The following is a 14,742-nucleotide window of genomic DNA, read 5'->3' on the forward strand; positions in this document are numbered from 1 at the left end:
AAATCATAACTGAACAGACCACTAACAACACACTAGTAATGACAAGAGACGAGGCGTAGAAGACAACAGACTACACAGAAAAGACAGAAAGGTCTCCCGATGCTGAATCATCCCGGAAGACATTCATATCTAGGGAACCAGGATGGCGGAGGTTCACGAACAAAGATACTTAAAACAAAAAAGATAAACAAAAATTACAAAATTGTACTTTCTTACTTTCTTTTATGTATGTTTGTACTGTACTCGTGCAATTGTTCGTGTTGTACTGATGTAGTTCAAACTTGCAGTCCTTCAGACTGCGAGATCACCTTCTGTTTGGAGATGCATCACAGAGCCAGCAACCCTTAAGGCTGCTAATATTTCTACTTGATTTTTTCTTCTATTTCGTGTATGTAATTTTATGTTATATTCTTTATTATTATATTAAACTTGTATACTAATGAAGTAAAACCAAAAAACAAGATATAACGAAAGATAACAAAATGCAAACTGACGTCCTAGCATGTCATATTAGAAGCTATGTCAATAAGCGCATACCACTAAATGTATGCGTGTGGAGGAGGGCGTCTTCAGTAAAAGAAAAATCATTTGCGTACAGAGTGTGATGCTGACGTTTATTCCTAAAAGTTAATGCAAATCATTCATTTAACTTAAATTTGTTGCAGGGGCTGGAACCATGGGGCCAACCAATCACATAGCTGACAAAACACTGTGTATGACGTCTGTGCAAGGTGACAATGGCCAATACAGGCACTACGATGTCCACAACTTGTACGGTTGGAGTGAAGCTATAGCAACGAGACGGTAAGAACATAATGGGGAACACAGGGTGTCCGTAAATGTTGTGTCCAAATTTTTAATGTTAATTATGTTACTATTTCCATGTACGTACATACATGATATCATTATGCACTGAAAGAGCAGGTAGCTTAAAATATACACAAATGATGTAAGTTTAATGTGAATTGGACACTTTAGCGATTAAATGTTTTGCGTTAGTCGCCAAATGGTGCCTAAATAACCAAATCCAATTTCGAATACTGTCTGATTTGATTCCTCTAGAGAACTTAACTTTGCAGTACAGTTACCGTATGTGAACAGGATACTGCTTCTCCTGCCTTAATCTCCCAGGAACCTGTGCTCCTAGCAGGGGATGGGGAAAACTGGCAGCTAAAAATATACCCACAGCAAGAAACAGGAGCAACAGGCATGGGCGTATATATAGTTAACGTAAGGGGGGGATGGTCAACTTTTGGTATGATTAGGATTGCTACATTTCATACGTAAAAATCCAGGACACTGCTGACCGGAAGCTTGTTGGGGAGCGGGGGATGGGGGGGGGGGCTGCTGGACCCGACAAAGTTCTGTGTATGTAGACGCTGCCACACTACTTAATACTGATACCTTTCTGTCCATCTTGTGTCAAACAACTTGAGAATGTTAAGATATTTACCTGGTTTTTTTGCACTGCCTTTATAAAAGCCAAATTCCTTTAAGAAGACTGGATGGAAAAAAATTATAACTGTTTTGGCAGTCCGAATGCAGTTTCTTATCGCAGAAATTCCGAAACCATCAGGAAATTGCAGACATTTTGTCTGCAGTCCCATCTGGTGTGTGGAATTACGGAATTGCCTTCCCATCTGTATTCCGTCCTATACGTCTCGAATTTAGGAAAATAAAATATGTCCGAATAAATGTTTATGAACAAGCGGATAGGACAAGTAATCTGGTAATTTTACTAAACTAAAATGGGTGGGATTGAACCCATTGAACCCCCTCCCTTTAAATACGCCCATGGCAACAGGCTATAAGTACATAACAGTGTTCACATTCCTCCTGTAGACTTGCTCTTGAGATTAACATTTTCACGCAACTGAATGCACATTTGGCAAATCTACGTTTCCGCGTTTCTCCGTAACATATCAGGTCCATATTTGTTTTGGTACGGTCGCGGCAATAAAAATGAAACAACTAGATCCTGAAATACTAACTTACGTGCATCGAGTTATGTGTGTTGCCTAACTCAACGGCGATGAGCAAACTTCAATACTAAGTTCGGCCTTCGTCTCAGAGTTAGGCACTGCGGGGAACGATGCACCCCAGAATCTAGGTGTTAAGTTTTATTGCGGATGACTGTACGTAACATTTTACCAATGCTTCCCCCCCAAAAAAAATGTCTCAGATGAACAATTGTGTCGAAATAGGATAACAAATACACAGTCCGGCAATTTGAAATCGGGACTGATAGTGTTCATAGAAAGTTACTTACCTGGATCATTCAAAGTAGGACCCTCCTGCGCCCTGCCTATCAGTGCATGGAAGGATTGCTGAAATTCCTTTTGTGTAATGCTGTTTAAAATCATTGTCGTAGCATTCTTGATTGTTGGTTCATCATCAAAATAGGAACCGTTCAGTGCTGCTTTCAGTTTAGGAAATAAAAAAGTAATCACACAGAGCCACATCCGGCGAATAGGCCAGGTGTGACAACACACAGATTGCCTTTCGGGTCAAAAAGTCCACAGTCAGAGCCTTGTGACTTGGGAAATTGCCATGAAGCTGCCATCAACCCGATGCTCGAGCTTTACACGTGTTATTCTTTGCACAAACGTTTTAGTACCTTACTTAAGATAATATGCAGCAGTAACAGTCTGTCTGTAATTTTGATCTTCAGTAATGATTGCCTCACTTTCTCAACCAATGTCGGTGTTCCCGCCGTCCTTGATGCATCTGGATACTCGTCGTCTTCAATTGGCTTCCGTCCAACGCTTGTGCCATTCAAATACATGTGTCGGGATAAAAAAATGTCCCATTCACTTGCGGCAACATGTGAAATGTTTCCGTTGCAGTTTTACCCAGGTGTGGTTTTGTTCCACGTTGCTATAACAACGCACTTTCATGACATGAGCCACACTCAACAATGTCGCTAAAGATCAACGAGTTCTGCATTGATTATTCGTCAGATACCCCTCACTTGTTCGCACCACAGAACCGTTACACAGTGGCGTCACCTACCGAGAAAAAAACAGCCCCGATTTCAAATTGCCGCACTGTGTATATACACCTGAGATGCCTGCAAGGCTGACGGGTCTATGAACACAGCTATTCTCGTACACACAAACTAAGAAAAGATCAGGTGATCGTTGTGGCCACTCGACGTATAGGAAGAAAAATCATAAAAGCTGTTGTGCGGAGGCGCATCGTTATGCCGCGAAGCCAAGTTTGTAAAGTAGCTTTTAATAACGATTGTGAAAGTGTCTGGACTGTACAGTGGCTGTTCCAATTTTCCAGAGGCGTCGAGGAGGCCACGGTCGAACGTTCGCTGGTCGTCAGTCGTTCAACGTTTGTGTCCAGCGGTCGCTACACAACCCACTGGACGGGTGACAACTTCTCCACGTGGGAACAGATGAGAGATTCTATCGCCGGTAAGTCACGGCCTTGGTGGGTGAGTGCGTTAGAGGTTCTTGGTTTGAGTTTCTGTATCTCAATTGTGTTTGTCCTTCAGTTGAGAAACTTAGCACTGCAAGCCACATGTACAGTCACCGTCAATATAAATGGGACACCTACATCCTGAAATGTTCGCTTCCATGCAAGGCGCTATGTGTGCTGCCTACCTCTATGGCGATAAGTGATTTTTAATAGCAAATTTTCAATGGCAACTTCTACCACCGCCTTTCAGTTAGGCAACACACATAACGCCTTACATGGAAGCGAGTATTTCAGGATGTAGGTGTCCTATCTTTATTGCCGGTGACTGTACTTGCTGCAGGTAATGCAAACAATATAATAAATTACCTATTGACAACAGGGTTGTTAAAGGTCTATGAATTCTAAGTAAATTCAATTCCGGTCCAGGAGAGAAAATCAGTATATGCGTAAATGGGCTCTGTACCGTAAAGAACCTTTTTATCTGTAAAGTATTTCAATTCGGTCCAGGAAGCTTTTTACCAGATCAATTTAAATTCGGTCCAGAAGCCATTTTTCAATGAAACAATACGCACCTTGGATCGAATTTGAATTGTGCGAGAAAAGAGGTTCCACTCCTGAAGCGGAACCCAAAAGAACCTATTAGATTGACATTACACAAGATTTGGAAAATACCTGTCAAATAACATCAGTTCACTTCATGAAAGTGCATTAATTTAATTTTTCCTTCCCTCTTTTGCTTTGACTAATTGCGAAAGTAATGATGAGTGGTGATTGGATGAAGGGACTATCACAAACATGTAGGGGACGACACAGCACGAACCCCACAGAGGATTATAGTTGCTGTGATTTCAGGCGCCAGAACCTCAATAGTCTGCAATATGCAGCAGGGTATATTACGTGTAAGGGAGTTTGACATTTTGGTGGATTTGGAAATGGTCACCCATTACATCCCGCAGAAATGTTTAAGTTCACTTTATGCACAGATAGGCTAATCGTAACTGGACCTACAGTTTAAATTTGAATCTGAACCACGATGTGCCTCCACCAGGTATCGAACCAGGGCCCCCTTGATTACAAGGCGACTACGCTACCACTGCGCCATCGGGAAGCCTTGTTAACACAATTAAACTTCCGTTTGAGATGTCAGAAAAGTAAACCTTTATACACAAAAGGTTAATGTACGTACCTCTGAGCAGCTTGTTGTAATATAAGCAGAAAGGATGTAAGTTTCGAATGAGTGGAGGTTTACAGACTTCAGCTGCGTGGCGGCAGTAGCATGCATGTACAGTCGGGCAGAATTAACTTGAGACAAATGGCTGCCGGCGCCGCTTCAGGAGTACCAACGTACAGCGAACGCTTGACTTTCACGCGAATCACGGGCAATCAGCTGACAACGGGAGATTTGAAAAATAATTACATTGTGTAACGGAAATATCACTGTATTAGGAGGACATGCTAAGAAAATTATAAGCATTATAAGTATTCTATCTTACACATTAAATAGATATTCAGTTTATTCTTTACCTTTAAAGCTCTATGCACTGCCGCTTCGCTTGCTTCACCAGTCACTGCACGTGAATCGTTTCAACAGTTGGTAACATTTCGCGCGCCCGAGCATTAGAGTTTCCATTGGCCCGTTACAGCGGGAAGTCCCCTGCTCTAGCCAATTCGAGCGCAGATGCATCACTCACAGAGCGGCCATTTCTCTCAAGTTAATTCTGCCGAACTGTAATCCTCTAAAATTTCGCATACCTTACGATATATTGTGTGCGCTGTTGTGACGTGATCACCATCTTTGTTACCATGCACATTAGCGTCGCCATGTGGCTGAATTCGAAACTTACATCCTTTCTGCTTATATTACAACAAACTACTCGGAGATACGTACGTTAACCTCTTGTGTATAAAGGTTTACTTTTCTGACATCTCAAACGGATCAGCCGGTATAAGCAAAGGGACCTGGGTTGATTTCCTGGTGGAGGTACGGATTGCACTTTAATGTGTCTATGTGACTTTTTGATGCCTAGAAAAAGCCCAACGGTATGCCCAACCGTAAGATGTTGCCTGTTTAATTAACAAGCACAGAAAAAGGAGATAGAATAAAACTAAGGGACATTCCCATCGGTTGACAAGATATTTGTATTCTGCGGTCAACACGAGCTGCCGTTTCAAGGTGACAATGAGATTGACCCACCAGGTTTCACACTGAAGCCACAAGCTATACGTGTCACTTGAGGATTTCACAAATCGAACACAGGCTTGTGCAGCCTGTCGTGCCGCTACGGTGTGAAAAGTTTCTGTTCATTGGGTCACTCATTGCAAACGACGTGTGTGTGCCTTCGGTCTGAATTCTTCCTAAATCTTGAAGATCCAAGTCACAGGGATGGAAAATTAGGATTTTTGTTAAGGTTACGTTTCGAAGGCAGGCGACAACACCATAAAGGATCATATCCAAACCTGGGAGAACACATTTGAATGGGCCGGACCCTGTGGCTGAGTGGTTAGTACATCGCGCTGCGACGCCAAGAATCCGGGTTCGAATCCCGCTCGGGCCTTTGTTTGTGAATGTCCATTCATGAATTTCATCATTTCATCACTCATCCCCATCTTTGCAAATTAGCCAAGAGGAACAATACGCGAAGTAAAATAAATCAAATCAAATCAAAACATTCGAATGGATTGTCCATTGCATAACAGCTTCGTGAAACGGACACATACACATACTAAGATAGTTTCAGCACAAACACAACGTCCGTACATTGCAACAGAGGAGTCGAGTGATAAAAAATGTCCCGATATCACGTTCCCCCTCCCCCCCACCGTTTTGTAACTGAATCGCCACCATCGACCTTAAACCTTGCGAGGTTCTATCTATACCCCTGTAAAAAAAATGATGTTTACCCCCCACCCCCGGAAAAGAATTTCTGGATACGTGCATCGCTGCAACAATCCTGTATCTCAAGTGTGGAAAGTCGGCAGGTAGCGGTGGTACGTACACTTTATTTTCCACATAGTCCCACAAGAAGAAGTCGGAAGGTGTGAGGTCAGGGGATCGTGGAAGCCCCCACAAAAAGACTTCTGCAAGGGAGTCGCCATCTTGTAATACACCTACTCCGCTTTGACTGATGGGAAACAAATGTTAAAGATCTCAGGGTACAAGACTTCCACAGCCGTTCTTATCGTGCATGTACGATATAAACATTCACCTTCGTCTGTTGCAATATACCAACTTCTTGAAACTCCGATAATCATTTTTGGACACACTGTATATTGAAATTGAATTTTTCTGTCTCTCAAAGAAGTTTACCGGGCTGCGAGTTCACGTATGTTGAGATCCACTAGTTCCTGTAAAACATAATTATGTACAAATTCAAGATTCGTCTATGGCCAAGATAAATGGTTGTTTATATAAAAACCATAGAGGGTGTTTTCATTTATTTCAGGATGATGGCACCTTATCTAAGAAAATGTTGTAAGGAACATATTCTTGTAGCACGCATAAATAACTTAATATTTGTTTGTATAGTTACTCTCATTTCTTCAACAGCCATATTGAACTTCAACCTGTTCGGCATGCCATTTGTTGGTGCTGACATCTGTGGATTCAATGCGGAAACAACCGAGGAGCTCTGCCAGCGATGGATGCAGTTGGGAGCCTTCTATCCATTTTCAAGGAACCACAACACGATTGGAGCAAGGGAACAGGATCCCTGCACTTGGCCGGAAACAGTCGGTGTTGCCAGCAGCGAGTCCCTTGCCTTACGATATAATTTACTTCCTTACCTTTACACTCAGCTGTACCTTTCTCATACAGAGGGCACTACAGTTTTTCGTTCCATGATACACGAGTGAGTACATACTATTCGGAATATCCAAGGCCTGTCCCCGAGGCGGAGTGGTTAGCATAGCGCGCTACGAAGTCAGGGGGCTCGGGTTCGAATCCCGGCCTGGGGATAAATGTTTGTGAGTGCTTATTCATCAATTTCATCATATCATCACTCATCTCCATCTTCGCATTAGCCAAAAGTGGCACAAGAAGCGAAGTAAAATAAAGCAAATCAATCAGTCGATCAAGACATATATTGGGTTGTTGATTAGGGATGGACGATAGGCTATCGCAAATTTGATATCGCGATATATCGTCGTCATAGACAATACGATATTTTTCCGTATCGTGATATCGGCGACATATCGTCTCCAAGATATATGTAGCCAAAATGACCTTCCCCATGGCGCAGTGATAGCGTCGTTGGTTCGATATCCGGTGGAGGCACGTAGTGGTTCAAATCCAACTTTAAACTGTAGGTCCTGTCCCGATTAGCCTTACTGTGCATAAAGTGGACTTAAATCACCAATTCAGACCAAACCAAATACGACCATATATCGTCTAGTTGATATAGCCTGGACGATTGTTTTATCAATATCGCGATATATCGTCTGGACGATATATCGCCCAACACTATTGATGACAGGGCGCATCCACACGGGGGGCGATAGAGGCGATCGCCCCTTCCAACTACCAGGCTTTTAGATTATTGTGCCTTCTATTTTTTTTTGTAAGACTCAAAGGCTCTGTCTTACATTGCCAAGAATATGTTTTAAAGTTTGATTTAAGTCCACTTTGTGCCCATGATCAGTGGCGTGCCCAATGGGATTTGGTGGGGGTTATAACCCCCCTTTTGGTCCAGCATTTCTAAAATAAAGAACGTCAAAAGCAGGAAAATATGGCAAAATGAGGGCTGACTACATAAAAAAACTACACATTACCCCCCCCCCCTCTTTCGAAAAGTATGGGCACGCCACTGCCCGTGATAGGTTAATGGAAACTGAACATACAGTTAAAATTAGGATCCTGGGTCCCCCCCGGACGCGCATTTTATTTTTCCAGTCAACTTGTGAATGCAGTCTCATTTCTTGCTCTCCGATTGGCTGTTGGAAGGTTACGGTGCTGTGATTGTGAGAATATCTTGTTTGCGCTGTACGTTAGGTTAGGTAAGGTTTGATTAGATTAGAAAGCAGCAAATTTGCGCTAAGAATAGGAAATAAGACATTCTCACAATCACAGGACCGTAACTTTCTAACAGCCAATCAGAGAGCAAGAAATGAAACCGCATTCACAAGTTGACTGGAAAGAGAAAATTCGCCTCCCGGATGGCGCGCTGGCAACTTTCTTGCCTTGTAATCAAGCAGTTCCAATACCCGCTGAAAGCAAATAGTGCTTCGGATCCCACTTTAAACTGTAGGTCCAGTGCCGATTAGCCTATCTGTACATAAAGTGGACTTAAAGAACTCAAACTTGAATTTGGATCAGAAACACTGCTCAATATGCCTCAAAAGAGGATCGAACCAGAGACCGCTTCAGAGTAGATTTTCATTTTCTTTGTTTTTTCACTTGACTCCTTTTCATCTGATCGCTGGGTTTACCGTTGGAATGGGAGGCATTAGGATAACAATTGTCTGCTTCAGCCCTGGACTCCTAGTTTTGTAAAACAGTATTCGAATACTTTGGTTCCCGTCAGTGGCGTGGCGTGACTTTTTCAAAAGTGTTACCGGCTATCAGTACGACAATTATGCCTGCTAGACGTTTTCCCCCCCTCCCCCGGTAAAGAAAACATGTCTTCTGGCTAGATATTTGCTCATTTCGTTCTTGTTTTGCAATCAGCACAGTGATTTAGCCACAAACACTCCTAGAAAGAACTACCACTCATAAGACAGTTACCACGAAAATCCAATGAATAGTGGTAGACCCTTGTCAATTCTTCATCTGATTCTGTTTCTTTGCAATGAGGTGCGAAGGGGAAGAAGAAGAACCACACTTTTCTCTGGTCAGTTTGACGTTTGTGTGGTGAGCACTGAGCAGACGACAGAACTCCGCTCCTTTGTGGAAAGGAAGCCCCCAGCTGCACGTACTACTGTTGCCAACTTAGTATTTTTTAGCAAGGTTTGTCCAAATCACGAATCACACCAAGGAACTATATTTTCGTCTATTACCTAACTGGTCTCAGTCGTAGTTCAATCCAGCCTTGGCTCTGCAGTCTACCTCTAGTTGCTTCACAGAAATGGTATTCCTATTTTAGGCGGGATTTGGCTCTTTTCTGCCAATCCGATGTGACAACACTGGCTGATAAGGTAGATCTGAACGGCAACAGGGCCCCTTAACAGGCATATGAATAACCCTATAGCACATTATGCCCCAAAGTCCTTCCCGCTCTTTCCTTGCATTGGCACCCTCTTCTCCCTTGTTGCCTCTTCAGGGTAGCGGAAAGGCCTTCCTCTTCGCTTCTGTCGGCTGCAGAAAAAATGTCCTAGGCAATATCTACGGCAACAGTGTTCAATAACGTATTTAACAACGTTGTCATTTTATTTAAACAACTTTTTAATTCTTTACATTTTGCTGTTGCCTGCGGTAACACCGGCTACATGCACGCCACGCCTCTGGTTCCCGTGTACAGTACGATATATTGTTTACATGAAACAGTGCAAGCGTAGGTTAGAATTGATTCCAGGTGAAGTGATGCACCCAATTGAAATTCGCTCCTCATAACTGTAACTTCTGAATCCGCCACCGAGTTGTTATAATGAGAAAAGTAAATTAGTTACTTTTTTTAAGTAAATAAGTTGCGTATACCAATTTTTTCACATTCGGTAGAAAATAAGGGGAAAAGAAAGAGATACTGAGACGGAGAGAAAGGAGAACTAGAAATGAAGAAAGAAACAACGACATATACAGAGAAACAGGAGGGGAAGCTGAGCACGAAAGGGAAGGATATCTCCAAGAAAAGGCAAGATAAGTAATGGGATGAGGGAGAAAATTAAATCGATAAGAGAAGAGGAGAGAAAATCAGAGTGAAGGAGAAAGAGAGGAAGGCAGAGAAGAGGAGAGAAAATCAGAGTGAAAGAGAAAGAGAGGAAGTAAGAGAAGAGGAGAGAAAATCAGAGTGAAAGAGAAAGAGAGGAAGTAAGAGAAGAGGAGAGAAAATCAGAGTGAAAGAGAAAGAAAGGAAGGCAGAGAAGAGGAGAGAAAATCAGAGTGAAAGAGAAAGATAGGAAGTAAGAGAAGAGGAGAGAAAATAAGAGTGAAAGAGAAAGAGAGGAAGGCAGAGAAGAGGAGAGAAAATCAAAGTGAAATAGAAGGAGAGGAAGGCATAGAAGAGGAGAGAAAATCAAAGTGAAAGAGAAAGAGAGGAAGTAAGAGAAGAGGAGAGAAAATCAGAGTGAAAGAGAAAGAGAGGAAGTAAGAGAAGAGGAGAGAAAATCAGAGTGAAAGAGAAAGAGAGGAAGGCATAGAAGAGGAGAGAAAATCAAAGTGAAAGAGAAAGAGAGGAAGTAAGAGAAGAGGAGAGAAAATCAGAGTGAAAGAGAAAGAGAGGAAGGCAGAGAAGAGGAGAGAAAATCAGAGTGAAAGAGAAAGATAGGAAGTAAGAGAAGAGGAGAGAAAATAAGAGTGAAAGAGAAAGAGAGGAAGGCAGAGAAGAGGAGAGAAAATCAAAGTGAAAGAGAAAGAGAGGAAGGCAGAGAAGAGGAGATAAAATCAGAGTGAAAGAGAAAGAGAGGAAGTAAGAGAAGAGGAGAGAAAATCAGAGTGAAAGAGAAAGAGAGGAAGTAAGAGAAGAGGAGAGAAAATCAGAGTGAAAGAGAAAGAGAGGAAGGCATAGAAGAGGAGAGAAAATCAAAGTGAAAGAGAAAGAGAGGAAGGCAGAGAAGAGGAGAGAAAATCAGAGTGAAAGAGAAAGAGAGGAAGTAAGAGAAGAGGAGAGAAAATCAGAGTGAAAGAGAAAGAGAGGAAGGCAGAGAAGAGGAGAGAAAATCAGAGTGAAAGAGAAAGAAAGGAAGGCAGAGAAGAGGAGAGAAAATCAGAGTGAAAGAGAAAGATAGGAAGTAAGAGAAGAGGAGAGAAAATAAGAGTGAAAGAGAAAGAGAGGAAGGCAGAGAAGAGGAGAGAAAATCAGAGTGAAAGAGAGAGAGAGGAAGGCATAGAAGAGGAGAGAAAATCAAAGTGAAAGAGAAAGAGGGGAAGTAAGAGAAGAGGAGAGAAAATCAGAGTGAAAGAGAAAGAGAGGAAGGCAGAGAAGAGGAGAGAAAATCAAAGTGAAAGAGAAAGAGAGGAAGGCATAGAAGAGGAGAGAAAATCAAAGTGAAAGAGAAAGAGAGGAAGTAAGAGAAGAGGAGAGAAAATCAGAGTGAAAGAGAAAGAGAGGAAGGCAGAGAAGAGGAGAGAAAATCAGAGTGAAAGAGAAAGATAGGAAGTAAGAGAAGAGGAGAGAAAATAAGAGTGAAAGAGAAAGAGAGGAAGGCAGAGAAGAGGAGAGAAAATCAGAAGGAAAGAGAAAGAGAGGAAGGCAGAGAAGAGGAGATAAAATCAGAGTGAAAGAGAAAGAGAGGAAGTAAGAGAAGAGGAGAGAAAATCAGAGTGAAAGAGAAAGAGAGGAAGGCAGAGAAGAGGAGAGAAAATCAAAGTGAAAGAGAAAGAGAGGAAGGCAGAGAAGAGGAGATAAAATCAGAGTGAAAGAGAAAGAGAGGAAGTAAGAGAAGAGGAGAGAAAATCAGAGTGAAAGAGAAAGAGAGGAAGTAAGAGAAGAGGAGAGAAAATCAGAGTGAAAGAGAAAGAGAGGAAGGCATAGAAGAGGAGAGAAATTCAAAGTGAAAGAGAAAGAGAGGAAGGCAGAGAAGAGGAGATAAAATCAGAGTGAAAGAGAAAGAGAGGAAGTAAGAGAAGAGGAGAGAAAATCAGAGTGAAAGAGAAAGAGAGGAAGTAAGAGAAGAGGAGAGAAAATCAGAGTGAAAGAGAAAGAGAGGAAGGCATAGAAGAGGAGAGAAAATCAAAGTGAAAGAGAAAGAGAGGAAGGCAGAGAAGAGGAGAGAAAATCAGAAGGAAAGAGAAAGAGAGGAAGTAAGAGAAGAGGAGAGAAAATCAGAGTGAAAGAGAAAGAGAGGAAGGCAGAGAAGAGGAGAGAAAATCAGAGTGAAAGAGAAAGAGAGGAAGGAAGAGAAGAGGAGAGAAAATCAGAGTGAAAGAGAGAGAGACTAAGGAAGTGGAGAGAAAATCAGAGTGAAAAAGAAAGCTAGAAAGGTAGACACAGAGAGGGGGAGATAGAAAGATCAAGAAGAAACCAAGAGAACAGAGAAATTAACTTTTGGCAGTAGTTGTTACCTTAACATTCTGAAACGAATTTCATGTTGTTTTTTTTAAATGGGCACTGCAAAACAAAAAACGTCTTTATTATTTAAGTGTCAAAAATGCTCTGCAACTCTTTATGTCATGTGGCGGTTTTTTCGTCCAATGTACTGGTTATCATAAATAGACTTTATGCTTTAAATATCTAACCACAAAGCCGTATTTGGATTAGAATTGAAGGTCATGGATTGATTGATTTGCTTTATTTTACTTCGACTTTTGTGCCACTTTTGCCTAATTTACGAAGATGGGGATGAATTATGGCATGATGAAATTAATGAATGGACACTCACAAACATCCATGCCCAGGTCAGGATACGAACCCGTAGCGATGTGCTAACTACTCTGCCACGGGGGCCGGCTAGAATTGAAGGAATAGGCACATTACAAACTAAAAATGTTATTTGTACTACATTTGGAGATCTTTATCTTTCATAGTGACCAGTTCGAAAGATACAAAGAATAACAAAATCTAAAGTAAGCAATTTCAAAGTAGATAGCCTTGCAAGAAAATTTTGTTTTCACTATTTCACTTCCTGTTTATATGTGAATTCCTGACATAGACGGAAGTTGGTGAATCGTCGAAAACAGTTTGCACTGTGTGTATCAATATTATATACAAATAATATTTGCAGCAAGTGGCATTTGAAATGATAATTATATTTTGCACTGTGCTCTAATCTATACTTTTCGCTCTCAGATTTCCAGGGTACCGCGATTTCCTGGACCTAGACGAGCAGTTCCTGTGGGGCTCAGCTATTGTCATTGCGCCTATTCTCTATGAAGGGGCCACTCAAGTGAATGTCACCTTACCTGGTGGAACTTGGTATTATGGGGCAACGGTAAGACACATGGACCCTTAAATCTTCATGTAATAAATAGCCTATAAGAACACTTTGAGGGAGAACATTGATAGTGATACATTTTAGAAACCATGGGCGCCGTAGAAACTTTTGTAACTTATGTTCTGTAGACACACACACGCACGCTCAAGAATGTGTGGCATCTTGTAATGTCTAGGACCAGGCACGTATCCAGAGGGGGGCTTAGGGGGCTCGACCCGCCCCGAAAGTTTTAGGTTTACACTAGATAAAATGAGTTTTTTTTTGTTTCTTGTGGTGTGAAATAAAATAATGTGACAATAATTTAAGGAAAGAAATAATTATGGAGGCAAGACTGAGAATGTTCCGTAACCCTGTTATTAATAATAGCACGTATCCAAGATGGGGCACAGGGCGCTCGACCCTATCCCCAGGAAATTTTTCACTTTACGTTAGATAAAATTAGGTTTTTGGCTTCTTAAATAATGTTAAAATAATGTAAGGAGAGAGATAATTATCGAGGCAAGACGGAGCATGTTTTATACCCCTGTTATTATTAATAGCACGTAGCCAAGGTGGGTATGAGGTGGCTCGAGCCCCCCCCCCCCCTCAGGAAAGTTTTAAATTTACACTAGATAAAATTAGATTTTTGGCGTCTTGAATAATGTGAAGATAATAAATTTATAAATCTGAGAGAAATAATTATCGAGACAAGACGGAGAGTCAATAGCACGTATCCAAGGTGGGAAACAGGAGGCTTGAGCCCTCCTTCAGGATTTTTTTTCTGTTTACACTAGATAAAATTAGGATTTTGGCTTCTTGAAAAATGTCATGATAATTTGGGAGAAATAATTATCGAGACAAGATGGAGAATGTTCTATAACCCTGTTATTGTTAATAGCACGTATCCAAGGTGGGGTTGATGTGGCTCGAGCCCCCCCCCCCCATGATTTTTTTTATTTTACACTAGATAAAATTAGGTTTTTGGCTTTTTGAATAATGTAACGATGATTTAAGGAGATAGACAAGTATCGAGGCAAGACTGAGAATGTTCTATAACCCTGTTGTTGGTAATATTGCACGTACACTTTTCTTGCGCTTTCGGTGTTGACTCAGCGCACTTGAGGACTATGTAGAGACTTGTCAGCATTTGGATGCTGCACAACAAAGGTAGAGCCACACGTAGGGCGTTTCGTTGTAATTTCTAATCTCTGGAAGGCGGGAGAGGGTACGTTCTTGAATGAGAGAAGGAGTCAATTACTGGCGATATTAACGATCGTTTTATCTGCGGAACGTTCTACAATATAATGAGTATATAAA

At 41.6% G+C, this 14,742-nt stretch overlaps 1 protein-coding gene across 1 annotated transcript in view; it reads left to right on the top strand.

The window, feature by feature from the left end:
- Positions 1 to 14,742, top strand: part of LOC145979395 (sucrase-isomaltase, intestinal-like) — a 176,646-nt gene that overhangs the window by 42,606 nt on the left and 119,298 nt on the right. Inside the window, exons 15-18 of the mRNA XM_083112264.1 lie at positions 666 to 804; positions 3,289 to 3,422; positions 6,974 to 7,274; positions 13,302 to 13,443. Coding sequence (XP_082968390.1) covers positions 666 to 804; positions 3,289 to 3,422; positions 6,974 to 7,274; positions 13,302 to 13,443 — 716 coding nt within the window. The remainder of the gene's footprint in view (positions 1 to 665; positions 805 to 3,288; positions 3,423 to 6,973; positions 7,275 to 13,301; positions 13,444 to 14,742) is intronic.

The sequence above is a fragment of the Lepisma saccharinum genome, chromosome 26 (assembly GCF_977018435.1).
Source record: "Lepisma saccharinum chromosome 26, izLepSacc3.1, whole genome shotgun sequence".
NCBI classification, from domain to species: Eukaryota; Metazoa; Arthropoda; class Insecta; order Zygentoma; family Lepismatidae; genus Lepisma; species Lepisma saccharinum.